The 26,917-nt window shown below is 46.9% G+C and overlaps 1 protein-coding gene across 2 annotated transcripts in view; it reads left to right on the forward strand.

Annotated features, from left to right (window-relative positions):
• The first annotated feature begins 2,017 nt into the window (after positions 1-2,017).
• The window catches only part of RNF216 (ring finger protein 216), a 79,926-nt gene continuing 55,026 nt past the window's right edge, over positions 2,018-26,917 (forward strand). The window contains exons 1-7 of one of the 2 annotated variants that reach the window (XM_054080608.1): positions 2,018-2,110; positions 16,808-16,936; positions 18,076-18,209; positions 19,239-20,096; positions 21,885-21,961; positions 25,665-25,767; positions 26,665-26,829. In XM_054080608.1, coding sequence (XP_053936583.1) covers positions 16,870-16,936; positions 18,076-18,209; positions 19,239-20,096; positions 21,885-21,961; positions 25,665-25,767; positions 26,665-26,829 — 1,404 coding nt within the window. In that variant the 5' untranslated portion in view covers positions 2,018-2,110; positions 16,808-16,869. Of the gene's footprint in view, positions 2,111-4,506; positions 4,619-16,807; positions 16,937-18,075; positions 18,210-19,238; positions 20,097-21,884; positions 21,962-25,664; positions 25,768-26,664; positions 26,830-26,917 lie in introns of those variants that run through there. The other variant, XM_054080607.1, reaches the window with a different exon arrangement.

Consider the following 26,917-nt stretch of genomic DNA (forward strand, 5'->3'; position numbering starts at 1 on the left):
TAGGAGATCTGTGAGAGAAACCTTCTGGGCATGGTGATAAGGTAGAAAAGACAAGCAAGCAGCTTGCTTGTCCTGCTGGCCGAACCCAGTCTCTTTTGCAGAGGTAACCCTACTCAGAGAGTTACCCCATGTTGAGTCTTCCCAGGCTGGTGTAAAGCGTTTGCTCTGGGAGATTTTGAAATCGAATTTTAATTGGATGCTGATTAAATGAGCCTGGCTGCCTCCCCCAATTCCCGTTTGGACGTGGCCAGGCAAGATCTGCCAGTGAAGTCCCACAGGGTCAGATCTGGGAGGGTGACCACAAGGGGAGGCTGGGCAGCGATGCCTGCCTTGGGCAGCTTTTCCTGAGTGTGCTGAGGATACACGAGACTGGTGCTTTGTATCTGGGTACGGATCTGGGAAGTACAGGTGTTGACGGCTCTGCGCAATGCAGATCTGCACTGGATGCTTCAGTGAGTAGATGTATTCGGTGTGGCTCCGCAGGAGAGTTCCCAGTGAACGTCTGACCGAAGGACCGGTCCCTGCTGTCTGACGTGGGCTGTGTTTACTGTTCCTCAGTGCCTGTACTGTCCTTTGGCTCAGCCTCATGATTGGGCTTTGGAAGGGCCAGGGCTGACCCCCTGCAGCATCAGCTCCTGGGTGAGCCCCTGCCCCACCGCCAAGAAGGCCAAAAGCATCCTGACTTGGATCAAATATGCATTGGGAGCAGGTGTGAGAATTAATTGATAAGTTTTACTGCAGCTGGTTTGTATATTCAATTACCTTGTCATTTGAATCTGTCTGGTATCAAGAGATAATATGCAGATATGGAAAATAACCTGAAAGAATAAATGCTGTCTTAGAGTTGCAGGAATTTATTGATATGCTTAATTATCTTGTAAGGTGTAGTTGCCTTAGGTCAAGAGAGAACCTGAAGAGAGTCTCCAAACACAGTTGGATAACCTAAAAAAATGAACATTCTTTGGGGATTTACACAGTTCTTTGTCTAAAACTAGAGTGGTGAGGCACTGGTACTGGGAAGTTGTGGCTGCCCCATCCCTGGGGGTGTTCCAGGCCAGGTTGGATGGGCCTTGGGCAGCCTGATCCAGTGGGAGGTGTCCCTGCCCAGGGCAGGGGGTTGGAACTGGATGATCTTTAAGGTCCCTTCCAACCCAAACGAGATTCTACGATTCTATGATTCTACTGCTTTTGTAAGATGTGCTGCCTTTTTTAGAAGGGCATCCGATTCAGCACTGAATTGTAAAATAAAAACATTATTGCCTTTGCTTCAAAGACTTTATCCTTTTCAATATTTTACCAGGGAATGGATGTTTCTCACACAGGGAAACAATCGCCCCCCTGGACTCAGCACTGCTGAGGCTGCATCTTGAATCCTGCGGTCAGTTTTGGGCCCCTCACTAAGAGAAAGGCATCTAAGGGCTGGAGCACAGCTGGAGAAGGGGAACAGAGATGGGAAACGGGCTGGAAAACAGGGGTTATGAGGAGCCGCTGAGGGACCTGGGGCTGTTCAGCCTGGAGGAGGCTGAGGGGAGACCTGATCTCTCTCTGCAACTGCCTGAAAGGAACAGGCAGCAAGGTGGGCGTTTGGTCTCTTCTCCCAAATAACGAGAGATGGGACAAGAGGAAATGGCCTCGAGCTGCGTCAGGGCAGGTTTAGGTTGGATATGAGGGAAAAGCTCTTCCCTGACAGAGCGGTGCATCCCTGGCAGAGACTGCCCAGGGCAGTGGGGAGCCTCCATCCCTGGAGGGGTTCATAAACCGCGTAGAGCCGGCACTTTCTGACATAGTTTAGCGAGCACGGAGGGGCCGGGCTGAGGGTTGGGCTCCATGAGCTGAGAGCTCTCTCCCGACCTCGGTGACTCCGTGACTCCAGGAAACACGCGCATCGCCCGGAGTAAGGGGGGCGCGGCCCCCGGAGGCCGTGTCTCTATGGTAGGCGCGCCGAGACGGGACATTGGGGCGGCCGGTTTGTCCCGCGCCGCCCGCCGCTGCCCGCTCGCCGCTCTGTGGTGCGGGCGGGGCGGTCACGTGGGGCGCGCAGCCGGAAGCGGCCGGGCGGCCGCGGTTAAATGAAGCGGGGCCGGCGGGCGGCGCGGGGCGCAGGGGCGCGGTGAGTGCGGGGTGGGGGGTTCCCCTGGCCGCCGTCGCGGTCCTGGTCGGTAATGTGGCCTCCTCGGGGCCTTCCTTCCCCGCCTCCGCGTTCACCTCGGGGCTGCTCCTTCCTGTCCCCTTCTCAAGGCCGGGTCCTTTCCCGCCCCCCTCCCCCGCGCCCCCGTTCTCCTCAGGGCCAGGTCCCTGCTCTCTTCCCCCCTGCTTCCCCTCGGGGCCGGGTTCTTACTCCTCCATCTCCTTCCCCTTAGGGCCAGATCCTTCCCTCCCCTCACCCCGACTCCCCTTAAGGCCAGGTCCCTGCTCCCTTCCTTCTCTCTTTCCTTCAGGGCTGGGTCCTTCCCCTCTCTCCGTTTCTCTCAGGGCAGGGTCCCTGCTTCCCTTCAACCCCTTCCCCTCAGGGCCGAGGTCCCTCCCCGGTGCTAACCCTGCTCCCTTCTCCTCTGGTGTCAGAGGCTGGCCCTGGTAAGGTCCTTGTTTCTCTCCCAGCCTTGGCGTCCTGCAGAAGTCCCCTGTGTCCCCCCAATAGGGAGATGAAGAGTGGGCACCCAGGCACAATTTCCCAGCACTTCTCTCTGTGGACTGTCTTCGCCACCTTGTTTCAGATGCCCTGGGCTGTGTGCTTATGCTCAGGAAGAAGAATAGCACTGGCTCTGGAGCTGGTGGAGAAAGGCGGATATAAGCTCGTTCTTCTCTTCTGACCCCTGTCTTGTTGTGGAAACACTCTGTGCCGTTGGGACGTCTTGGCATTTCAGGCATGTGCTGTAGGAGCTGCTGCAGAAAAGAAGCCCAAAACACAGCTGTCCTCAGAGTTGAGGGATCTGTGTAAGAGATATTGCTCCTCCTTTTCCCCCCTCTATTGATCCAAGTGCTGGCTCGGCTTAGTGAGAGCGAGCCAGTGCTGCAAGTGCTGATGTACACAGTGTTTATATGACAGAGGTGTCTGATGGGTGTTTCCACCTCTGGAGCTGTTCTCATTTCCCCAAACAACTGGAGGAATGTCAGGGTTTCACCAAAGTCTTCTGAGACTGAAGAGCAGTAGCTGACTCCAGCGTGTGTGTGAGGAGAGGAGTGTGAACTCACCTCAGCAGCACGCCCGTAATGTGGTTTGGGACAGGTGAAAAGTAGATTGGCTTAAAAAGTCATCATCATCCCATGGATCCACTGGCTTCACAGCTGCGATCGCTGGAGCCCCTGCATGGGCACTTGTGCCTGCGAGTCTGGCCTAGGAAGGTTTTATTTTCATCTGACTTTCACTTTATGACCTGACACATTGGCTTCAAATGTATTCCAATGCTTCATGTTAGAGTCTTGTTGGGAAATACTTATACAGCACGTGTAGCCTTCAGTTCAGTTGTCACTGTTCCTGTTCAGCTTCTTTACTGCTCATCAAGCAAGGTTCAGCTGCTTATGTGAAGTGTTACGATTTGGTCACTGGTTTGAGCCCTCTGATGCTTTATTAAAAAGGACAGCTGATGTTGCTGCTGTGCACGTCTCTTTCCATTATCTAGGTGTAATGCTGAGGGACTAAAGCTATGTTGCTGTGTGCTTTTCACAGCATCTCTTCTTGTGTTTCTTTACGAGCTTACTGACTGCTATGCAGAACAGCAAACTCTTTGAGTTTTGTTTCAGGCAGCAGTCCTAAAAGCCATAGCCAATTGCCTCAGTGGCTAAAAGGCATGGGCAGCGTCAGTTCCAAGGCCTACAAGCATATCCCTGCTTCTTTTCCACTCTGAGGTGGTTGGCTCCTCTTCCTTATGGTTTCTGCTATCTTGAGCAACGTATCTGGGAGCTGTTGCAGGTTTTCAGCAGTAGCAGTGGGGGAGAAGACAGGTGGATAGGCTGGACTTAGCATGCTCAGTTGTAAAGTGGCCTCCTCCCACTTCCGGAGAGGATGGCATAGGAGCTGTTTTCCTCCAGCAACCTTTTCAGAAGGTGTGAGACCCGTCGTTCTGCAGGCCAAGTCCTGAATAGTTTCCAGTACTTCCCTGTGCAGGTGCCATGCCGTAGGAGACTGCCGCACAAACCTTATGGTGGGATCTGTGTTCTCTAGGACTGGTAGAATCATGGGTACGGTTAACTACACAGCTGTGGGATTTGCTGCTTTAATCTGAGTTTTTTTGTTTCTAGAATGAATGCCGTGCAAAAATTCCACTGCCTTACATCAGGCCTTTTGCTATTGTAAACTTGTTAATAGATTTCATGTGCTGGATGTCTGCATGGTGTAAGTGGATGTTAAAAAGCAATCATCTTGACAGGAGTTTGAGCCTGAAATAGCAGAACTTGGGAAAAGATTCAGACCCACTTCCTGAAGATCTGTAGAGACACTCAGCCCACTGGGTAGTGCTGTGTTTTGGTAACGGGCTTTCTTCAGTCTCTTCTTCTTTTCCTTCCTAGGATGTTTTCCTGTCGCCCTGGCTGCTGGCATCTTTCTTGTGCAACTGCATAAGTCAGGGCATGAATACTGGTTCCTGGAAGAGCATTTGGGGCAGGCATTGCTGATGATAAGGTACATTCTCGTTTCCAGCAGGGTGCTGGCAGCCTGTTCCTGGGCTTATTTCGGAAGCTGCCTCGGAAATCCAAATCCCTGGGTAGACCAGGGCATTTTCAGCCTGAGAATGTAGTAGGTGGTACTGCTGCTGCGAACTACAGTTGCTGGCAGCGTGGCTTGTGCTTTGAAATTGTACACAAATCACTAAAAAGTCCTGTGGCAAAATAGGTGGAGCGAGCACAGAACTCTGGTGACTTTGGCACAGCTGAAGGGAGGCAGGAAGCATATCTCGGGGGCCAGGAGACGATGAGCGAGCCGGAGCCGCACAAACCCGAGTGTGAGAGGTGTGGAGCCCTGTGGGTGCTTTTTAGTGTCTCCTGGAAGAAGCTTCCATTCATTAACTTGGCATGGGTGTCTTATTTATTTCTTTTTAAAGCCATTGTGAGTGGTTTACTGTGTCATAGCGCCAGCAGCTCAGCGCAGCGATGGGCGTCAGGGATTGCTGCCGGCTGCATTCTTTTTGGGACAGTCAGAATAATTCCCCTCATCAGAAGGTTGGGGTTTTTTTTTGCACATGGATTTGGTCTGGAGATATTTTAAGTCTCCATTTAAATTATTGAATTCAGACTTCTTAACTGCTTGACACAGAGGCACTAAAAGCCTCAGAAGTTTGTGTGCACTACAGTAACAGCATTTTGTGTGGCTGTTGGTAGGTGGCTGGGCTTTTCAAGCTGCTACATGTAACCTCAGTTACTCAGTAGAATCTGTCCCCTGTGGGGTAGGTGCCTTTCTTTAATGCAGAGAGCAGTGGAATGTGTGAAACAGGCAGCTGTTCGGGACACCAGCTATCTTCCACAAGCAGCCCAGGAGGTAAAGTTATCTGTGTACTGACATGGTTGTTCCTGTGTTTGAACTTGAGCTGAGCAGCATCCTGATCAGCACTGGTCTGAAGAGTAGAGTAGTTCTGGTTTAAGCAGGTTACTGGGACAGGGAAATCTGGGAGAAGTAGGCAAGGAGAGGAGGAAAAAAAGGTTAAAAGGCCACTTGGCAGTGTCCTAGTGGCTTGAATGAGTTATCCTTGCCAAAGCACGGAGATATGAGATAATAAGGAATGTTTTACTGAGCTGGGGTAATCTCACCCTCTGCAGCCGTTGTGTCGCTTCTACAGAATTTCAGGTTTTTTTTGGAGTATCTCAAGAGGGACATTTTTCCTCTGGGTCAATGCTGAAGAGCTTGCTGTGTTTTTAAATTCATAATGATCCTCTCAGAGCTTAATTCCTGAGGACTGGAAATCTTGTTCTTGCCGAATATCGCCTTTCTCTTATTTATTAGCACTCCTGTGGCCCCTTCCTCGTGTTTGTAAAGGGATCTGTTAGTGTCTGATTAAGTGGGAAAAGCATTGGGCTTTAGGGGAAAGATCTCAGCACGGGGCAGCTGGTACCTCAAGTCACAATACTGCCTTGTAGGTTTTCTGAGCCAGGTCAAAGGGAGTTTAAATTCAAAGCGTGGCTTACTCACTGGCTTTGGGGGAGCCTGACTTCTTTGCTGATGCCAACAGTGCCTCTCTTTTCACAGGGTGACTTTTGGAGGCTGTCGTCGTCACTTGTAATGAGAAACGAAAGTCGATGAGCTGAAATAAATCTGGGCGTGTACATAGGTGTCAGGGTGACCTGAACGTGTTTTCAATTGGTTGCGGAGGATGAGGGCTGGATTGCTCACACTCTGTAGGGAGGCCAAGCTACTGCATGCATGGTTTAGATAAACATTGAACAGGATCTGAGGAAGCAGATCTGTACTACTTTGTAGTATAAGGTGATCAGGGTTTGTACTGGCCTGAATCTTCATTTGGGGAGCATAAGGACGGAAAATGGCCTCAAGGAATAAATTTTGTCTAAAACACTTCTTGCACAAGGCTCTTGCGCTGCTTTATCAATGCTGATATGCTCTTATCCAGCTGTGGGCGCTGTTATTGCTGTTTCTCAGTTGGAGCAAGGAAGACAGTGGTTGGCTTTTTGCAGCCTTTGCAAAACCAGATATTGGAACAGATTCACACTTCTGCTTCCAAATATCATCCCAAAGATATGATGCATTTTTATGTTTGATTGGAAAGAAGACAGAAACCTCTGTTGTAGATTGGTTTTGCTTGAAGGTACGTGAAGGCTGGTAACAGAAGGAGCACTTACCCACATACCCATGGCGAGTACACAATGTTGGATAAACACATTACGGGGCGATAGCAGAGTGGAACAGGCAGTGATGTTGACAGCTGCCTGCAGCTGAGTGGCGATGCTGCCTATGAGATTTTTTTCCTCTCCCTGCTCTCACTGTAATGTTATTTGAAGAACATGATGGCAGCAGTGGAATAGGGAGGCAGGAGAAGAAGCTTTTTGTCCAGGAAACCAGCAGCGCAGGGCATTTTGTGCCTCCCCTGCTGCTGGGATTTCCAGCTACAGATGACCAAGACTGGCAAGACCCACAAGCAGTAACTTGGCTAGCATAAAGAGTTCATGTCCTCTCTATATGTTGTTAGACCAGAATCCTTTTGTAGTGGAGTGGGCTTCATTGTGTGCAAGCTGGAAGGTGCCTTTGGTTCAGCCACAACTCGCACAGGCCAGCTTGCAACAGCTGGAGCACGCCTCTGACCTGCACACAGTGTCTGAAGGGTGCTCCTCAGCTTAATGTTTTTATGTTTATTTAGCTGTTTGTAGCTGCTTTTACTGACCTTCTGTCCCAGATGGTTAAATAATCTGTTTGGTGTTGTAGTGTTGCAACACCCAGGGAAAGAATTTATATTCTGCTATGTGAAGGCTTAAACAGTGTTGGACACTTGAGTGCGATGACTAAGGGGTAGGCACGCAAATGTGCAGCCTGGAAACAGCGGTGTCGAAACAGCGGTGTCCTTAACAAACAGTCTGACTGCAGCCAGTGTAACCTCTTAGCTGTGGCCTGCAGTAGTCTTTCATATGCAAAATATTTATTCCCTTGGGGAGGAGTCATTAGGTACCCTACAGCCTCCTAAATCTGCATGGCTGTGGACCGGGTGAATTAATGTGCAGTGCTGCTTTCCTTGCTCTTTAACTACTAGCTGGTAACTCATTCATCTCTGAACTTCAGTAGGCTCAGAAGAGAATAATGCTGGATGTGGAGCCTCTAAATCTGGCCGCAGTCTGATTTCACTGTTCTGATGTAGTGTTATGTTTACCTAAAATACAACCTCTTTGATTTTCTGCTATTTTAACCCATCCTGCTTAAACCCTGTGCTAGCCACCGCCACACGGTGCGGATGAAGTCAGACTGGACAACTGTCATGAGCCTGGAAGTCTGCCTTCAGTTTTTGCTGCCAGGAGCCTGCTTGCTGGGCTGGAATCTGTTTGCCACAAGGCTAACACGTGGCTGCAAGCGAAACTAAACCCAGTTTTACAAAAGCAATTGCTGGCTGGCTTGAAAATTTTGTAACAACTGGTCACCTGTGGTGCTTTATCAGTAAGGACATAGTTACTGTTCTTCACGTGGGCTGGTGGCAGTCCTTCTCGCGCGGCAGTTGCTGGGTGCAATAGGCGGCTTTACTCTTTCCAGGAGGAATTGGTGCAGAGCATGGAGTTGCGTGAGTCTTACAAGGTTTCTGTTGGTATTTTACACGTGTTACATGAGGCAGTTGACTCGATTCAATGCGAAATGGACTTACCCATTGGTTCAGTGTGGGTCTGAGCTGGCTGTTGTACATATTTAAGCCTTTCAATTGGATGGTTAAAAGCATCTTTCAAAGGCAGTGCCTGATGTTGGACTAGAAGCATGTACAGTCTAGGTGCTCATTAACTATCAGCTGTGGTTGCATAGTGTCAGCTGTTAGGTTGCAGTTTAGGATCTTCCCCCTTTTTTCAGTTTACTTTAGGCATCTTCATTCTTCTTTCCCACTTATGCCATGGTGGGTGTGTGAGGAGAGAAGGGATCTGACCTGAATCCTACAGAAAAGTTTTCCAGGATTTTTTGTTTTCAAAGCTGTAATAAATGCTAGTGGAGGTCAGTGTGAGAGGAAGTCACACGATGTGATGTGGCAATGTGACAATCTTAAGCAGGTATTATGATAAAATGAACCCACAGCTCCTGGCCACTGACCTTTGAAATTATGGCAAGTGCAGATGCTTAACGTGCCTCAAGAAAAAGGTATGACTGTAATAACCTGAATACATGACCTGTGAAGTCATGCTTTATGGAAGTTGCTAATTCTGGGATGTTTGATGCCTAGAATGGCTGGTGGCAAGCTTTTAAGTTGATGTTTCTAAAAGTGCTGTGCAGATTGACACAGAAACCTTCCTTTCTGCTAAGGTGGGCTGCTGCAGTAAATCAGGGTGGTTTTTTTCCCACCTCAAGGTCAAGTTTTAACTTTTAGATTGTCGACAGCTTTGTGAGACAAGGTGAGGTGAGCTTTGCAGACAGCAGCCATCCTTGAAAGCAAAGTTTCTTGTGATAGGTTCAGGTCATATTTAAAATAAAAGAACACCCCCTTCCTTTCCACCTTTGCTCTCTGTGGTGCTTTATGCTTTTTTCAAGAATGTATCTTCCCAAGTACAGCTTAGATGGTTTCTCGAGCTGGTCTGCTGGGAAGCAGCTTAACTTCCAGGATGCCATTGCAACCTGTCAATCCTCTGTGATTTTAAAAGTCCTCTGGCTGTTACTGCAGCTAAACCTGACTCTGTGCTTTCTAGCCCTCGGCTTTAGACTGGTTACTCCCTCGCTGCTGCCTTTAATAGTGGTTTGCCGGCTGTGTGCAGCCTGTCTGTGTCTTTTCCTGCCCCTTGGTGCCCTCTGCAAACAGAGCTGCAAACAGAGCAGGCTGCTGGTTGCTCGTCTCTGTAAATGTCAAAGCCGTAGCCCGTGAGGATTACTCTAACCAGCAACCTTAAACTCCTTTATTTCTCTGTGTTCTCTCCAGTGAAAAACAGTGCCAAGATGGTAACCTGAAGGCTCCTGAAGATGTCCGTCCAACTTATTAAATAACTACTTGAAAGGTTGTGCTTGGTTTCCTTTGTTCTGTTATGCCTTTTAAAGATGATATTCAGATCCCTTAAAAAAAAAAGGAAAGAAGAAAGGAAAAAGCTACTAAAGATTTGGAGAGGGAATGCCGTGTCCTTTCCCCTGGAGAGCTCTGTGAAGTACCAGTAACGGAGGAATGCTTGCGTGTATATCCTGGAGCACGGAGGGCATTTCTCTTATTCTTTTCTGTGTGGCTTCTGGGTTGGTGGGGAAGAGAAGGCACTTCCAGTTAATGTGATGTAGAGCCCTGGCTGGTGTGTGTGGTGCTTAGAGAAGTGGTGCTTAGAGAAGTGCTACTTAGAGAAGGGAACCTCTGCCCGCTTCCCTTGGGATACACGTGAGTCTGGGGCAAGAGAACTGGAAGTAAAACTTGCTCTGGAAGCAGCAAAGCTGCAAGTCTCATGGTTTCCTGTGCTCTTCCATTCATCTCCACCCTTATACCACAAAATTGGAACAAAACAGTTCTTTAAAGTGATGCTTTGGAGGGAGGCTGTGGGCCCAGAGAGGCCAACGTGTGGGTGTGCTGCCACAGCCAAGGGCCGAGCTGCTGATGTCTGAATTGTTGCTTGAACATGAAATGCCAAACCAGCACCTGTGTTTGTGATGTGGGAGGGAAGTTTTGGATTTGGGGGATTATACTGTATGACCTTGCGTATGCCAGAAATCTGAGGCAGGCAGAGTCCTACCCTTTCCAGGAGCTACCTGTAGAGACACCTTGTTCTCCGTTAAAGCCTTCAATTTTCACATCGCTCTTAAAATGGGCTGCTCAAGGCAATGGCATTAGCTCTCTTTTCTAACCAGACTTTATAAGTTTAACTTTGTTATAGGACTCAATTTGATAGGGGACACAAATGACAGATCCAGAGGTCCCCACCTCTTGTGCAGGTTTTGCATACATCAACGTTAGCAATCTGGTGCTGGTCAGAGAGATGTGACAATAAGGAGACGTGTTATTCCGCAGCAGGACTGACGGGGGTCGTGGGAAGGCCCCGCGATGTCCAGCAGTTGACCTTGATGCCAGTCATCAGGGAATAGCTTGGATGCGTCAAGAACTTTCAGTTGAGTTGAATTAGTAGTTGCCTGTTTTTGGTGAGGAATGGGGAACTGCCGTGAGATAATTAGAAGCTGTGATTCCTGCTAGAAAAACGTGAAGACTCCCTAGTCCCTCTTAGCAATATTCTAGCCTCGAGCACTCTTCTGAAGCCAGTGATGATGCTGGTGTGGCTGCAGAAATAGTGACCGCTCTTCTGAATTATTTTCTGAAGAGCGTGTGTATTGGCTCTCTTGTTTATATGGGGAGATGAATGTTCAGTTTTTAGTTACTTGCCACAGAATGCTTCTGGCGTTTTATTTTCTTACGTTTTGGTGTGGCAAAATCAATTCTCTGGCTTTCTGCAGTAGAGCTGTGTTACCTGGTTCTTGCTGGAGACAACATTGTCCACTTCAGCTTCTGTTCCTCGTTTTTTTTTCTCAGATCTCGGGAATCCTGTTGTCCTCTTCTTGGAGGATATACATGTCTGTCTAAAATCCTTTGGTAAACCACAGCAGCTGCTCATGTCTTGTGACACACTTGGGGAGTGTTCTAAAACTTATAAGCCAGTTCTGTTATTAAATGATCTTCTGCTATGTTGTTCTTCTTCGACACGTGCTACGGGTCTTAAAATTGGTGGCAGATCTATGTGGCTGTAGTTGTTATAAGCTTCCCCTTGTTCTGTGCTCCTAAGGGGAACTTTTGTGGGATATTGGTGGCGGCTTGGGCTGTTTTCTTCGCCGCAGAACATGCTGCTGCTGGAAACCAGGTGGCCCTGCCTGCAAGCCGCTGCCCACATGCTCCAGTCTTCAGGAGGTCAGGTAAAGGCTTTGAGGCTGGAGCTGGTGGGTTTTTTTTTTTGGCGTGGTTTCCCACTTTTGCTTGTGCTGTAGGCAGGCCTCTCTACAACCCTGCTCAGCAGAAACCCTCCTGCAGATCCACGTTTTGACCTCTGGCTTTATTCCTTTGCAAGGTGTGATGCAGTGGCAGTAGCTGCCTTGTGCTGGCAAACAGGACTTATTTGTGCACAGCAGTTCTTATGATCAGGGGATTTCTAATTTTCGGTTGGGATGATGCCGTTTAACACCATCAACTGCTGTTAAACTCTCCTTGCTTTTCCTAAACGACTTCTTCAAGGAGCAGCCCCCAACAAGTCGTGAACCCTTTGAAACATCTCCATTAAATGCCTGACAGTCAGTTGGGCAGGCTTGTTTCCATTCTGTTGTGCTTTTTTTTTTAAGGGCTGACTTTTTAGCTTTTCATTTTGCTGGTTGTCACAAGCTATGCATTATTTAAGTAGCTTCTCTTTGGTTTAGCAGCTTGAAACGAGCCAGAAATTCACCTTGCTCGCAGGCTACCAGCAGACACGTTTGCTGCCCGCAGGCTGAGAGTAGGAGTTGATGCTCTTCTGTCAACGTAGGTGAGCAACAGTGATGTTGCAGTATGGGGGAGAGACTAAATCACACAGTGATTTGATGTTGCTGACATCTCTTTCAAGTTGCTCTTTTTCTTTTCTCCCCCACCCCGTTCAGTTGGGATTTCAATTCCTGCCTCCCCTGCAGGGCTTTCTGTCTACTCCTTTTGCCTTGAGCTAGAGCCAGAAAAGAGCACTTTGAGTTTAGTCCCAGCTCGGGTATGTGGGAGTTCAAGGTTTCAAATGCTGTAAGTGTGGGGGGAAAACACATTACACTGTGTCTAGGAGGGGATCTCCCCTCGACTGTAGCTTTAAATTCCAGCATTGGCTGAAGATGCTCATTGCAGCACAAATCAAGGTGGAGAGAGTGGGTATGAGTTCTGCTCCAATTACTGCAGCCCAGAAAAGCCTGCATATACTGGGAGTTTAAATTTACGCACAGTACTGATGCTTACTATTTTTAGATTAAGCTAAAAATACATGATGTGGTGTTCACAGGGATTTTGAATGGGATTTGGAAATCCCCGTGTAAGCTTTCTGTGCGTGCCTGCGACCTGCTTCGCCTCTTAGCAGCTGAACTGTCAACTCTTAGTGGCTGGGACCAGTGGTTTTTTAGATTATATTTTTGCATGTGTGAGAAGCTTACTCAGAAAGTACGTGCGACTTCCAAGAGTCAGTCTGGGACCCGAGAACTGCTCAGAGAACAGGTCCAAGGCCCTGGTGGTCTCTGATTTTTATTTACCCAGTAGCTGTTCTGCTAATGGATTCTTTCATCTCAAGTTGCTGTAGGAAAACATTTAATGGACAGGATTTTACTGCCTGTGCAAAGAAACAGCTTGGATATGTAGAGCCATGAATACATGGAGTAATGACAAAACAGGGCAGATTTGGTGGAACCACATATTCATTGTGGCAGTCTTCACTGTGCTGTTGGCAGTGACCTCAAGGTCATGATGAGTTTTATGTTGCCCTGATACCATGTAGAAATTCAAGTCCCGTTTGTGCTGTATTGCAGGTGGGAGATGTTGAGAAAAAGCGTGGGGAAAGCTCTCAAAGTGTGTATTTGTCTGCTGCCGGGTCTTTTTCTTTTAAAATGGTTCCAGCGTCCTGTCCTTGACTGTACTGCAAAAACGCTGTGGTCATGTTAGAGCTTGGTTATAGGTAGCCTTATTCTTTACCTATAAATAGGTACTGAAATAATGGAGATAGTGTGGGACTGCTTCTTTCCCTCTGTCTTGCTTGCTTTTTATTATTTTGTTTGTGTAGGGCAAGACCCTAGGGTGGCTTTGATCTTGATACTTCACATTCTTGGCAGCCCAGTGCTATAAACATGAATAAACTTCTTATTCATGCCACTAGATGGAACTGGCCTGTGCTTATAGATATTTGTTTAAACTTGAGCTCCGTATAGAGTATTGACAAAATGAATTGCTAGCTCTCAGTGGAAGCTTGGCTTTTACCCTCAAAGCAGTGCTTTATTAAGCTGCTTGGGGTTTTATGCAGTCTGTTTTGAAATAGAAACACGTTGCCAGCTCTTTCCAGGCTTGCCCTTTTATTTTTTTGCTGTCTTGACTATATTACAGTTAACGTTATTCGTTGTATTCCTACTTCTAAACCACCAGGAGACTTCTGGTGATGTGTGCACATTTTTCTCGTGTGCAAGGTGAGTAGACGGTCTGTTATCCCCAATTTCATTTTGGGTTATTTCCTGTACCTCTTTCTTGATGCTCAAGGTTGAAGTGTACAAGTTCCTCTCTTTGGGAACCAGAGTTGCCCATAGAGAATACAGTCTTAGTGTTCAGCTTGTGGCTTAGCCGTTTTTCTTGGACATGAACAGCTCTGGTTTAGCTGGTGTTGGACAAAGCAGCATTTTAGTGATTTGGAGAAGATTTTTTCTGGTGACTGTGTCAAGCACTTGCCGTGTCGACCCACCCCTATGTACACACATGCCAAACCCTGCTCACGGATGACATCGCCCTGTAGGGGAGAAATATCCGAGCCACTTAGCTTTGCTTGGAGCAGATTGGAGCAGACACCTGCCTCGCCTCTGTCTGCAGTGCTTGATGCTGTGAGGACTGAGCTGTGGCTTTCACGAATGTCCTTGCTCTTCCCCAGCCCATCTTGGAGCAATGCTTTGCTGTTTGTGCCTACCAAGAGATTCCTTTGTTGAGCGTGAGCCTGCATGAAGGCAGCTGAGCTGAGGCGGGTGCCAGTGATGCAGAGCTGTTGGTTGTTGCAGGGAGTGCTTCGCAGGACCAGGCTGCACCAGAAGTGGTTGGCACAGGTAGATGAGCTGAAGAGGCCTAGGTGCTACTCCGGGCTTTGCTGCTAGCCTGCTTGGTGGCCTAGGACACACTGGTCCTTTCCATTCTTCCCTTTCTCCAGTTTTTAAATAGCGAGAAGTGTATTGATCTTGTTTTCTAAAGTACTGAGAGGGCTAAGGGTGGAAAAATGCTATGCAGGGCTAGGTGGTCGCTATTCATGAGTACCAAGGAAGGTACAGGTGTAATAATGGGGATGTGACCTTTCAAAAAGGACAGAGTTTTCACCAAGTTGGCTTACGGTGACTCGGCACCTGCCTGCAACAATGAGAACAGCACCTTTGTGCCATTCTGGCAAATCAAGCAGGATTTATTTTTTCTTGCTTATAAGACAGAACCTAAAGAACCTAGTGGAAACACTCCCAAAGTCTTTTGAAGCATTTTCAAAGCATGAATATGCCTGCAGTGCACTTGGAGCCATTTCCTGGAAGTAAGAGTCTGCTGCTGAGGTTCCAGCGCTGAGATGTAGGAGTATTTGTAGTAATGCTGGTTACAAGAGGCACGTGTGGGTTCCTAGCCCAGTGTCCCCCTCAAAGCTGGACCAGCACCAGTGTTGAGACCAGGTGAGTGTGGCCATTTGGAGCTGAGCCGTGAAAGAATCTTAATGGTGGAGGTTTCTTCCAGAGAAGGAAGGCTGCTTCAGGCACTGAGCTGTCTTGCTGGCACCCTTTGTGTATGTTAAACAAGCCTCCTGTGCTGCAAATGTGCAAATGCTGCACCTTACTCATTTATCCTGCTGCCTACAGCGCAGGGCTTTGGACCGTTGCTGTGCAGGCTGTTCTGCAGGAGGAAGGTGTGCTCCTGCCCAAAGCCAGCTGACTTTCAGTGCTGCCACGCAGCATGCTGTTTCTGTGAAATGTGGCAAGGAGTTTGACTTTTTAAAGTGCTAAATTTTGCACTTTATTTTATCCTGTATTAAAATATTTTGAAGGTAGTAATGACCAGTTCCTGGAGGACTATAGATATGAGTACATAGTGTGTGTCTGAACTGATCTCTCCATTTTGCTGTCTTAGCTGCAAATCCTGTTCCCTGCAGAGCAGGTTAAGTAGAAGGAGGAGGAATTTATACTGCTCGTGTGCTGGCAAACAGGATTTTATAGCAGACCCACCATTTTCTTCCAACTTATGCATCAGTAAATAGTAATACAGATTCCTCCATACTCTTAACAATGAAGTGAATATTTCTCAATAAAAAGACCTCCTTCTCATTCCAGTGCTCAAACTGCGCTCAGAGTTCCCTTATGTATTCAGCCGCTCTGTCACAGTGGGAATTAAGAGCTATAAGCTGACAGAGCATAAAATGGAAACCTACTGTTCAGGTTGCAGTGATTTCTCTGACCTCCTAATCCTGTTCAGGAGCCTCCAGCCAGCTCATTGTGCCTCTCTGAGAACAGGTGGGGGCAGCAAATTTTGGTCCCAAAAGCTCTGTCCTGTGAAGAACCTGATCCTGTCGTGTTCTCTTTTCGTTCGAGAGCAGATGGTGTATCCTGGGATTTGTACAGAACCCTCATTGAGAAGGGAATGTGTTGTAAATCAGGGAAGTCTCTTCATTGAAATAGCAGGTGGTGGCAAGAAAGTGTCCTCTGTAGATGTGACTTGTTCCATGTGGGTTCACAGTGCAGGCACAAAGCATGCATTGGCACGTGGCGCTGCCAGGGGTGCAGCTTCCTTCTGACGTGCCAGCGACATGGACACTGTGGAAGTGAGCTCAAAGCCTCTCTGGTCCCTCTGAAACTTTGCCTCAGCTCAGTGACGTGCAAGGGAATTCAGGTTGTGATGCTGGTGTCTCTGTTTCAGCTGTGTGCCTGTCTGGTCTGACCCATAATATTGGCTGTTCAGCTTGGTGTTAGTGTTGCCACAGCACTTGTGCGTGGTGTAACTTCATGGCTTTAAGTATGGGAGGGGATGGTGTAATGACATCAGCTCACAGGTTTGAGGTGCAGGCTTATGTGGTGTTGCCCCGTGGCAGCCCAGGCAAGTGGATTTTGCTCCTCTCACCAGTAGGTGGTGGCAGAAACACCACTGTGTGAGATGGTGCATCATGTTCTTGATTTCTTGGAAATAGGAAAAGATACACGTGGGGAGGGTTTGGGTCCTGGCTGGACAGAATTCCATCTCCCCCTGCTTTCTGTGAATGCATCACTGTAAGCATCTTGGTGTCTTCTCCAGGGAGGCTTCTCAGGTCTGATGTCAGTCTTCCGTTGGCTGTCTTAACTGTGGGAACAGAAGATAACAGAAACCTGTCTGCTTTGATGCACTGAGAAGGTGGTATAAAAGAGTAGCCTAATGGAAAGACTGTGCTGGGTGATCCAGGAGAACCCCCAAAGTGATGTAGAAGCTTCAGCTTGGGAAAGTTTGATTAGGGTGGCGCTGAGTTTGCCTTACTCTCTCCTGGTTTTGTCTTCTAGTTCCTCAGGTGATCCTGACTACCATGCCTGGGCATTGATGGTTTGGGGTACGGCTGTTTAAGATGGCAGAGAGAGGTGGAAATGAAGAAGCAATTAACTTGAACAGTTTCCGTAGTCACAGAGGGAAAGGTGAGTACCAATTTGTGTGTATTTCCAAAACTTTCTTTGTAAAACTGCTTACAAGGAGCAGGATTCAACTGTTATTGGAAACCTGCTAGAGGTCTGTTTTGCTGTGTATGCCGCTCTGTTACACTCACTTCACAGCCACCTACAGAAAACTGGTGTTGACATGCAAAATATTTGGCTCTTGTCTTATGTTGTACTGCCTCCAGGCAGATTGCTGACTTCTCGGGAACACCATTTCAGCAGATCTGAGGGGCTCACAGTGTTCCACCTTTCCGAGGACCTCAAAGGCAAGAGGCTGGCTCTGCATTCGTATCCTCTCAGGGCTGTAGGCATTGGCACCCGTTCCTTCCTGAATGGAATTCAAAACGATGTTCTCTGTGTATGCCTGGAAGGTGATAAATGAATAGTCATGAATACTGATGCTAAAGCACAGGCGAAAACATTGTCAGATCACAGCAAAAGTACAGTTGTGTTCTGTCTTTACAGTACAGAAACCCTCTGTTTCTGACCTGAGTGTATCTCCTACATTCCAGCTGCTGTGTTCAGTAGTACCTCTTATTCCACTCTTCAGAAGCCTTAAAGGACGAGGTTGCCATCTAATAGCAGGATATCTTTTGCACCCACAACCAGGGCCCCATCTCAGTCTTACACAAGCTACTCCTGCTGAGTCTCAGTCTTTCAGAAGAGGCTGAATTGCACAGGGAACCTTATCTCTCCTCTATAATGCACTGCACGTTAATCAAAGAACATGTATCATCTCTGAGGTACTGAAAGTTTAGGACTTCTGCAAGAATTAGGAAGTACTCTGTACGTGGCTTGCTCCGAGTAGTTTTTGCAGCAGCTTGACTCGTGCTGAGGTTTGGAGTAGAAGAATCCCTGCAAAAGTGTCAGTGACTGTCACACATGTGCCGTTGTGGTCTCTTGAGCTGTGGTTCCTGCAGCTGCTTCACTTTGGAGGGTGAGTGAGACAGGAGTGGCTCTAACAGTAACCTGTAGAGGAATGAGCGACCTTTGAGCACTTCTTCCCTGTTGCTGCAATGCAAATGTGAAGATTGCTTTTTTCAGATGTTTTGGTGCTCATGCCTTGTAAATTTCAGTTACTCCCCTGTAGCAAATAGCTAACTTTACTTACTTTACTACAGACCGGATAAACCGCAGGGACGAAAAGCTTATCACCATATCAGATTCCTCAGATGAAGAGTTACCATTGTTGCTGGAAACACCGGCAGAGCAGCAGCCTGAGGAAGACGATGATGACATAATCATCTTGGCAGAGGTGATTTTTCATTCTTGTACTTGTCCTGCTGCATTCATGGCCTCTATAGCCAGTCTTGTGCAAGTATCCGCTGTTCCTTTTGAGAGTCCTGCCCAGTTACAATAATTTACTTAGGATGTCTGAAATGAACATTGAAATGATGGCATTTTGCTGGCTGTAAGTGTTTAATCGTATTTTAGGCACAGGATAGGAGCACTAGACTGTTAAACTACATTGTATTGAAAGTTCTACTTAAGGCTGTAGTTTTCTTAAAGTTATTTATGTAAATCCAGAAAGGCAGAGTGCTTTGTGCGAGGACTTGAAGTTCCTTAGAACTTCATATTTTCAAAACATGCCTTGTTTGACCTTGTACACTTTCTGTACCTCTGTGCTATTTGGGTTCTTGTTGGGCTGCTGCAAGCACTTCCATTTTCGCAGTTTTACAAAGCCAGCCCACCTGGTAAATATCTTTCCACTGGCACAGGCAGTCACCCAGAGGAGGCCAGGGGCTTTAGCTTACTCTGATTATTTTAAGTGTCTAATCTCCTGTCTAAGCTGTATTAAGAATATATTCCACTTTTATGTTAAATTAACAGGCATTGAGAATGTGACTGTGAAGCTGACTTTTCTGTTTCTTAGTTGGAAAGAGTAGCAGAGAATATTCAGTCTGTGTTGGCATCCAGCAGTCTTTCTGCCAGAGGCAAGAACAAGGCTGGAGATTAATGTTTTGAGCTTTGGTTCCTGCCTGTTTAAATAAATGGGTGAGAATGCAAATGTGCCATCAGTTAGTTCCTCCTTCCCAGCCTGTTTTGCTGGGAAGGAAGTGGGTTCTGCCAAATGTTCTTTTAGCACCTGGGGACAGACTGAGGATGAAGTTCAGTGAAACAAGGAGATGTGGGTTGAAGTTTTATGCCTTATTAAGCATCTTGCTAAACAGAGTTTTAGTGTGTTTTGCATTGGAGATTTGATTAGGTGTAAAAGATCATCTGGAGCAAGGATTCTGATGTGCAGATGAGAACTCCTACTTACTCTTGTCTGTCCTCCTTTTAGACCCCAAAGCATCAGCAGCTTGTGCGTCCCATTGTCATCAGACCTGCTGCTCAATGGCAGAGTGCAAACGATGTGGCAGAAGGAGGATCTAAAAGTGCTGTCGAGCCCATGGGGAGCATATATCTACAAGATGAGAAGTCAGCTCTTCTGTGCCAGGGAGACCAGCATGTTCACATGGGGAAGGGCAGTGCTGGACCGAGCAGCAATGAGAATATGAACTTTGCCTTGCAGCAGCCTGGACCATCTGAGCTTGATAGCCTCAGGTCTGAACTTACAAGTAAGCAGGAGCCTGGCCCAAGTTTGCTTCCAGCAGCAACGACTAGTCCACAGCCTGTCATTGACAGAGAAATCATTAGTCTGGAGAATGCAGACCTTCCACCGCAACAAGAAGAAAAGGTGAAAGTTGAGGGATGGCAAAGAGAGGACTCGGAGCCAGAGGAAAACCTCAGAGGAGCAGCTACTGTAGCTACCACAGGCCAGGAGATCCATCAGAAGAGCCAGCTGGATCACCCATACTTCCAGCCCCTGGAAGGCGAGCCACATGCTCTATTAAGTGGTTGTGCTCCTCAGCAAGGGCAGCCTGAAGCAGACACAGGATCTCTGAGGTCATATGGAGAGGAGGCTCCTGGGCCAGCCTTCCCCCGACCTGAACCACAGCAGGATGGGATTCCAGGTCCCGCTTCACCCCAGCCAGCGCATCCACCAGAAGAAACAGGTCAGCAGGCAGCAATAGACAATGAACAGCCAGGTCCAGCGTTCCCCACACAGGGCTGTCACGAACTTGGCTCTGGTAATGCGCCAGAACAGGGTGCTGCTGGGCAGGAGCAAAACCTCACTGCACTGCTCATCAGAGAGACAGTAAGTATTCCCAGGGCTTGTTTGCCTTCAGTGTGCATGTTATTTCCAGACAGGTTTTTCAAGGTATGTAGTGTTTCACATGCTCAAAGCACAACCCTGTTGACTTCTGCTGCAATTCCTCTTTGTTTTGGCTGAGGCTCAGCTCTGCACCAGGTGAGGAGTATACTGGACTATCTGGGTGAACCTGGATTTGAAAGACTACCCCCAGCACTGTGGCAGAATTGGTGAGAGGATGGGAATCTTGAGGGCACTGTTTACTTTGAGGTGGGCTTTTGGCCGGAGAGATTTAACAGAACTGGTTGCAGGGGCTCAAGGGCACAGTGAGGTGAGGTAGCATGGGTCTGTTCCCTCAAAGGCTACTGCCCAGTTCTGCTAGTTTAATTTTGTCTGTCTGATTCCTAACCCAAGTCTGTAGAGCCAGTTTAAGCATAGATACAGAGCTAAGTGAGCAAAACTGAGACACTAAACACTGGCAAAGGGATAGAGAGTGGAGTAGAGAAGGCTTAGAGACACATGGCTGAGAGCCATGGCTGCTTTCAGCTGGCTCTCCAAAAGTTAGTTGTCCATAGCCGTGTTAAGGCCACCAGAGTTGTCTGAAGTAATGGTTGCTTTTGCAGTGAGGATTTCCAAGCAGTAGCACTGAGGGATTACTGGATAAGCAGCATGAAGACTCCTGTATGTTAACTCCACGTGCTTCTCGCTGACTCTGTGTGTGAAGCTTAGCATGAGGGGCACTAGCTACAAGAACTGAACCACCAAGAAGGGTGCTCCTTAACCTTTGGTACATTCAGCAGCTTGGGCAACATGGTGTATATTTAAAAACAAAGCAAACATGGTGATGCTTCACATATCTCATGTTTTCTCCTCCAGTGCATGCTCCTCCCCTTGATTGCTGGCGAGGGAGGGTCTCTCTTAATGCCTTATGTAATACCTTTCTGCAAATCAGCGTATTCAACTGCATCTGTGTCTTCCACCACCACCCCTGTCCTCTTCTAGTCTTCCCTCTGCATCCCATATCCGATTCCATTTGGGAAAACTGTGATTAAGCGAAATAAAGTAGCAGTCCAACGAAATGTGTCTCTTTGAGTAAGACTTTTTGATCAGTGACTTGCTTCGAGATGGGCAGGTAGATCCCCTGGCATTGTAAGGGTTGTTTGACAACCCTGACCCGTTCAGTCTTGCAAAGCAAAATATCATGGTGCAATCGCTTGCAGTGCCTGTGCAGAAACCCAACGTGAGAGAGCAACCAAGAGTGCTCTTTGTTACGTTGCTAATGCTGGGAGAGCTTTTGCAGAAACGCCAGTAAAGCCTTGTTGTCTGTTCCAGTCTCGTTGCTGGTCTGTCTGGGTGCTTTGGGTGGGTATGCGTATTGTTGGGTTTTTTCCTTTTGCTTTGGAATGCTGTATTTCAGCATGCAGCCTCGAACTCCTTAATCTTCCATCTGAAGGTAAATATTAGTTTTTCTTGTGTTATAGATCATAACTACATACCTCTCCTCTTTCCATCCAGCCGAATCGCTCATTAGCCCAGCTGGTTTTGGCCATTCACGTCACTACCCATATTCCTCTTGTGAGAAAGAGCTGTTAGCAATCATCCTGTGGAAGGAAAGCCAGCAGCTTGCAGTATCTGGGCTGAATGGCTATAAATGGTCTCTGAAAGTCCATGTTGGCCCTTCTCTCAGGATCGTGCTAGATAATTACTTATAAATCTCTGTCTTTGGTGCTGTTGCTAGGTTGTGCTACACAACTCCTCTAATACCTACATAACCCTTAGCTTTTCCTGCTGTAGGAAGCAAGATTCCCAGATGTGAAGAAGGAATATATCGAAGACCTAATCAGCATCAAGAACTGCAATGACTTAAATGTGTAAGTATAGAGCCAAGAGCCAGGGTGTGTCAGACAGCAGTCTGGCTGCAGTCATGTTTCCGTTTCCCCACCTGCTAATGATGCTGTTCTAGAGCATATTCAGGCTGGGAGTCAGCACTGTGCAACAGTGCCAAAGAGCAGAAAGGCTTTTTTTTCCTCCCAGCAGAGCTTTTCTTAAATTCTCTCCAATTCTGACGTTGTGCTCTAGCTTCTCTGCTTGTAAGATCATTTTCTTATTTAAAGATCTTTCCTATAATTTCCTCTTAACTATTACTACGGTTCTTAAAAAGAGTGAGTGGAGGATTAAGGTGTTAAGATGACTTCTGTAAAACATAGTACAAAGGCGGATTGGTGAGTTTTGAGCTAGAGAAGATAGTTTCCTACCTCTTCATTTCACTGGCTTTTGGCTTTTTCCAGGTAAAGCTGACAGTGTTTTGGACTCCCTTATTTAGTGTCATGATGTTGGCTTTTATCCTCTTTATGTAAAGAAATAGTGGTACTGTTTGAGTTCTCCCGCGTCACTTTTTGCAAATAGAATAGAGCAACCACTTTTAAGGGCTGGTAGGATTGATCCTACATATCTGTTGAGGGACTGATTTTTCTCAAACTGAGCAGAAATGTGGGGCAAGAAGGAAAATAAAAGGAGTGGAGTATCAGTGTGAGGACTGTTGCTTTTCTGATTGTGTTAGCAGCTCAAAAACACTTTGATGTTCATCATGCTCAGTATCTCTGGGAGTAACATTAGAATCAAAAGCTTAAAAAAAGTGATTAACCTTATCAGTAAGTTGCATCATCTCCCTGCCCTTCTGAGTTAAGCACAGCTGAAGAGTGAAGGGCTGTGGGTGTTGGCACCAGAAAACACGGAAGGGAGAGTGGTTTGAAGGAAATCACTTTGAGTTGTGCCTGATGCTGGGTGGCCCCTATCTCTTCTCTCCCTGCAGCTGTCACTGCTATCTCAGACATGTTGAAACTAGTTATTATGTTATACAAGAATGAACAATAGATGCTGGTTGCCAGAGTACTTGCTCTCTTGCATGCATCGCATGCCCTTTCCAGTTAACTGAAGCACTAATTAGGCAGTGTTGAAGTGCTTGAAGCTTAGCATTAGTTATTGTAAGTTAAGTATAAACATACTATGAGTAAGTTAACTGGCAAGTAGCTAAGGATGATCCCCTCTGTTTGGCATAGATTTCCTAGTCTCCTGCCTCTGCCTGTGTTCCAAAGTCGTGTCTCCAAAGTAGAACTTCTTGGTTAGAAATCCATCAGACTGTAACTTGTCTTTTGGAAGTGCTTTCCATCCAGCAGTGGCATGGTCAGTGCCAGAGAAGCTTTCAGGTGCCTGCATGTGTACTTGGTGCACTTCAGTGTGGATGGTTGCATTGGGATGTAGAAGGCCGATAGCACCATTCCTCGGGGCAATCGGGCTGTCAAAGTGAGGCATCTGGCTGCAGGACCCTTTCACAGATTGTGTGAAAAAACTCGTTATTGTGTCCTGCAGGGATTTAGCGAAGCCTGATAGAATTAAATCCCAGTATCGGCTTCTATCAGTCTTAATGTGTTCCTTCCCTTTTTGCTCCCGAAATCTCTTCTCTCCTATTGTGTGCCACAAACCCAGTGAGATGAAAAGGTGCTTACAGGCTTCCCTGTAGGCCATCTACAGTGTCTGCTCAGCGGTGCGTTACCCACTTACTGGATGATAAAGATTTCTCCTCCATATTTTTATTCCTTTAACCAAACTATCTTTTGAGTTGTCACTGCATCTTTTGTACGAGAACAAATGGGTCAAAGCACTGGTCAGCCTCGCTGGCAGGGTCTCTTTGATCTCCATGGTACGTCAAGCTGAATCAGGCTTGAAATATAATAAATAAGGATGGCTGGGTTTGGGCAAGGATGAGGCTTTTAACTGGCTCTGTGTCCTGTGGTGCAGATATTAATGAACAGTGCAGCAAGTATGCATGTGTTGCGTGCTGGGACCCACTTAACTAATTGTCAGACACTGAAGGTTAACATCGCTGAAAATCCTCAGCATTGAAGTGGCAACATGCAGAATAGTTCAAATGTATTCTGACTGCGCCCCAGCTGAAGCCCTTGCGTTTGAGCTGCAGTGATTTGAGCTCCTTGAAGTTTCTGTTTTGTTGGATTAAAACAGTTATCTTCTACAGGAGGGATAAGGGGGAGGGAGTTGGAAGCTATTAAATGCTCAGTGCTGAGATATTTTGTTGTTTTCCAAAATGATGGCCTTAAAACTTTCAACCGATGTGAAAGATAAGATGTGGGAGCTCGTCTTAGCAGGATATCATCTATTCAGCTTTTGTGTGCAGAAGCATTCACGCTCAGTCAAAAGCTTCTGGCTCAATATGTCAATACCTGATTAAACAAAAAGAAATGCCTCTGCTTTGAATGTGAAAGCAGGGCTAAAGTAATCATGCCTTGATAGTGGGTTAATGCTTCAAGCCAGTTCAGATTTCTTAATTAAGGAGTGATTTCTGACATCAGGAATGTAAATTAGCTGCAATTATGTCTTTGCTGCAACCTAGCACCTTCTCATTCAAAAAGTTTTACAAATGGTAATTGCTTGTCCTAGCTCCTTTCAGAAGGATATTATTCTACAGCTGAGGAACCTGGGGAACAGCTTGTGTTACTTGACCCAGCTAGCACAGCTGGTTAGTGATGGTTCAGAGTGAGCTGAGAAAGTCTCATTCAGACAGCCTACAGCAAGCTTCCCTTTCAAAAGGGCTTCTGAAGTGTTTGTGGATCTCCAGCAATGGCATATTCTGAAACTCTTTGCTAGAGTCTTTCTGAGCCAGATACTTGGTTAAACTGACTTTAGCTGAAAAGGTTATGATTGATTCTGATAGAACCTCAGACGTGCTGCATTTAGAAGCTAGCATGCAATGTTTTCAGCAGTTTTTAGCAGCTCTTTTCTAAACTCTGATCTTGCTAGACCAGTTTCTAGTGGGTGTTGGACAATACTGGTGTGATTTCGAGCTTTATTACAATGAAGCTTGTGTTCAGAGTACATATTGTATGTAAACTGTTTAAACTTGTTTCTGTCTCTGCTCTAAAGTGAAAGCAGGTAGAGACTGGAGGCTTTACTTCAAATTTGAGTCCGTGTTCTTCTGTCAGGGAAGACAGCAACCTTTCATGGGTTTTGTAGAGGTTCATATGCTTTTTCTGTGGATGCATTTGTGTTCACCGCAGTGGATGGCAGCAAGGGTTCGATTAATCTGCTAATGCTGTGACTGTTTTTTCTTGTATGCTCTTCATGATGTTAATTCAAGAGCAGCAGAAACTTAGTACACCTTGACTCTTAGTCACGTGGGATTTGAACTGTGTGCTCAAAGAAGGTACTGCTTTCCAAGGATTTACCCATGTGAGTGGAGAAGTGAGTCTGATAGTTCAAGTCAGGCATGGAGAGGCGTTGGTTGGTTAGTACCTCTCCCATACAAGCTTCTCTTGTGTAATTGTAATTGTTGAAAGACAAATCTGTTTGCTTTTCTTTCTGCAGTCTATAGACAATCATTCTTTACTTAATTGTCAGTCATGTGCTTGCAGTTTGCTCTGGTCTAGGATCTCCCTTGGTTGTTACGGGGCAGGCTGTGACTTGCTTGCCCAGCTTCATAGTAATAGATGCTAAAAACTGGACAAGCGAGGGGTGAACCTGAGCTCCCAGACCCTGAAGTAACTGTATTTATCTTTTCAGACTTTGTAACTTTCTTCTGGAAAATCCAGATTACCCAAAGAAGGAAGGCAGAGTGGTTTTAAACCCCAGCAGTAGCCTGCTTGCCAGCCAAGATGAGACAAAGGCAAGTGAGACTATCCTCATCTACAGCGTGCCTGCCATCCACTCTGTTCTACCCGAGCAGATCTTGGGATGTCTGGTTCTATTAGTGTGTACTTGTCAGATGCCTGGTTACACCATGTATTCACAGAAGGCCTCTGGCTAGATGCTGTTAAATAGCAGTAGTTAATTGCTTGCAAGATGTCTTTAATACTTTCTGATTTTGCTGTTGTGTAGCTGCACCGTGTCTGCTTTCTTGCTTTCAGCAAGACCCTCTGCCCTTGCTTTCAGTAAGACCCTGTCAGCCACCTCATGTGAAGTGTTCATTTTAAAAACTGAAATAAAAATTTCTGTCACATGAAGTAGACTTGGCCCTCAGGTCTCTCTTATGTGGCCTTTACGCTTTGCCTTTCTTCAACTTTCTGACGGCAAAGCTCTCTAAAGCTTCTTGACTTTCTTTCAATTCCATTTGACAAAAAATTCCCTGAGTCGCTTGGAGTATGCTGAAGTAGCTGTGTGTGGCCTGAGAGAAAGAAATGTCAAATACCTCTTTCTTCTCTCAGAATCGTCTCTCAGCCTCCAGTCAATATAGTTTTTCACCATTTATAGTGACCTAAATGTATCCTGTCCTTGCTGCCTTGTGCGCTGCCCAAAGCGGTGTTAAGCTGCGTGATGTGGGTCCTGCCGGGCACAGAACTGCAGCACGGTGTGGCTCGGGGCAGGCTGCCCACAAAGCGCACACCAGTAGGCTTCGCACCCATGCTGCGCTCTAAGCTGAGGGTTAGATACGTACTCAGAACTGGTTGCTGTGTATCCCGAATTTTGTGTGGTCTTGCAGAAGGTCCTGATCACTGAAAGAGTTTGGGGTGTTCTTGTGTGTGTTTGTAGCAACATTTTTACATCTCTTGCGTTTTCTCCTTAGGTGCCTAAAGTGGACTACTTTGACTTCTCCAAACTCGCCCCACTTGACCAGCGGTGCTTTATTCAGGCGGCTGACCTCCTGATGGCAGACTTCAAAATGCTGAGCAGCCAAGACATTAAGTGGGCACTACATGAACTCAAGGGACACTATGCAATCACACGAAAGGTTCTCCAGTTCAAGTCTGTTTTCTTTCCTCCCATATCTATGGAGAGCAGTGCGATCTCTTTTAGCTTATTGTACCATCTACTAGTGT

This window comes from Cuculus canorus, chromosome 15, assembly GCF_017976375.1.
Source record: "Cuculus canorus isolate bCucCan1 chromosome 15, bCucCan1.pri, whole genome shotgun sequence".
In the NCBI taxonomy this organism is placed as follows: Eukaryota; Metazoa; Chordata; class Aves; order Cuculiformes; family Cuculidae; genus Cuculus; species Cuculus canorus.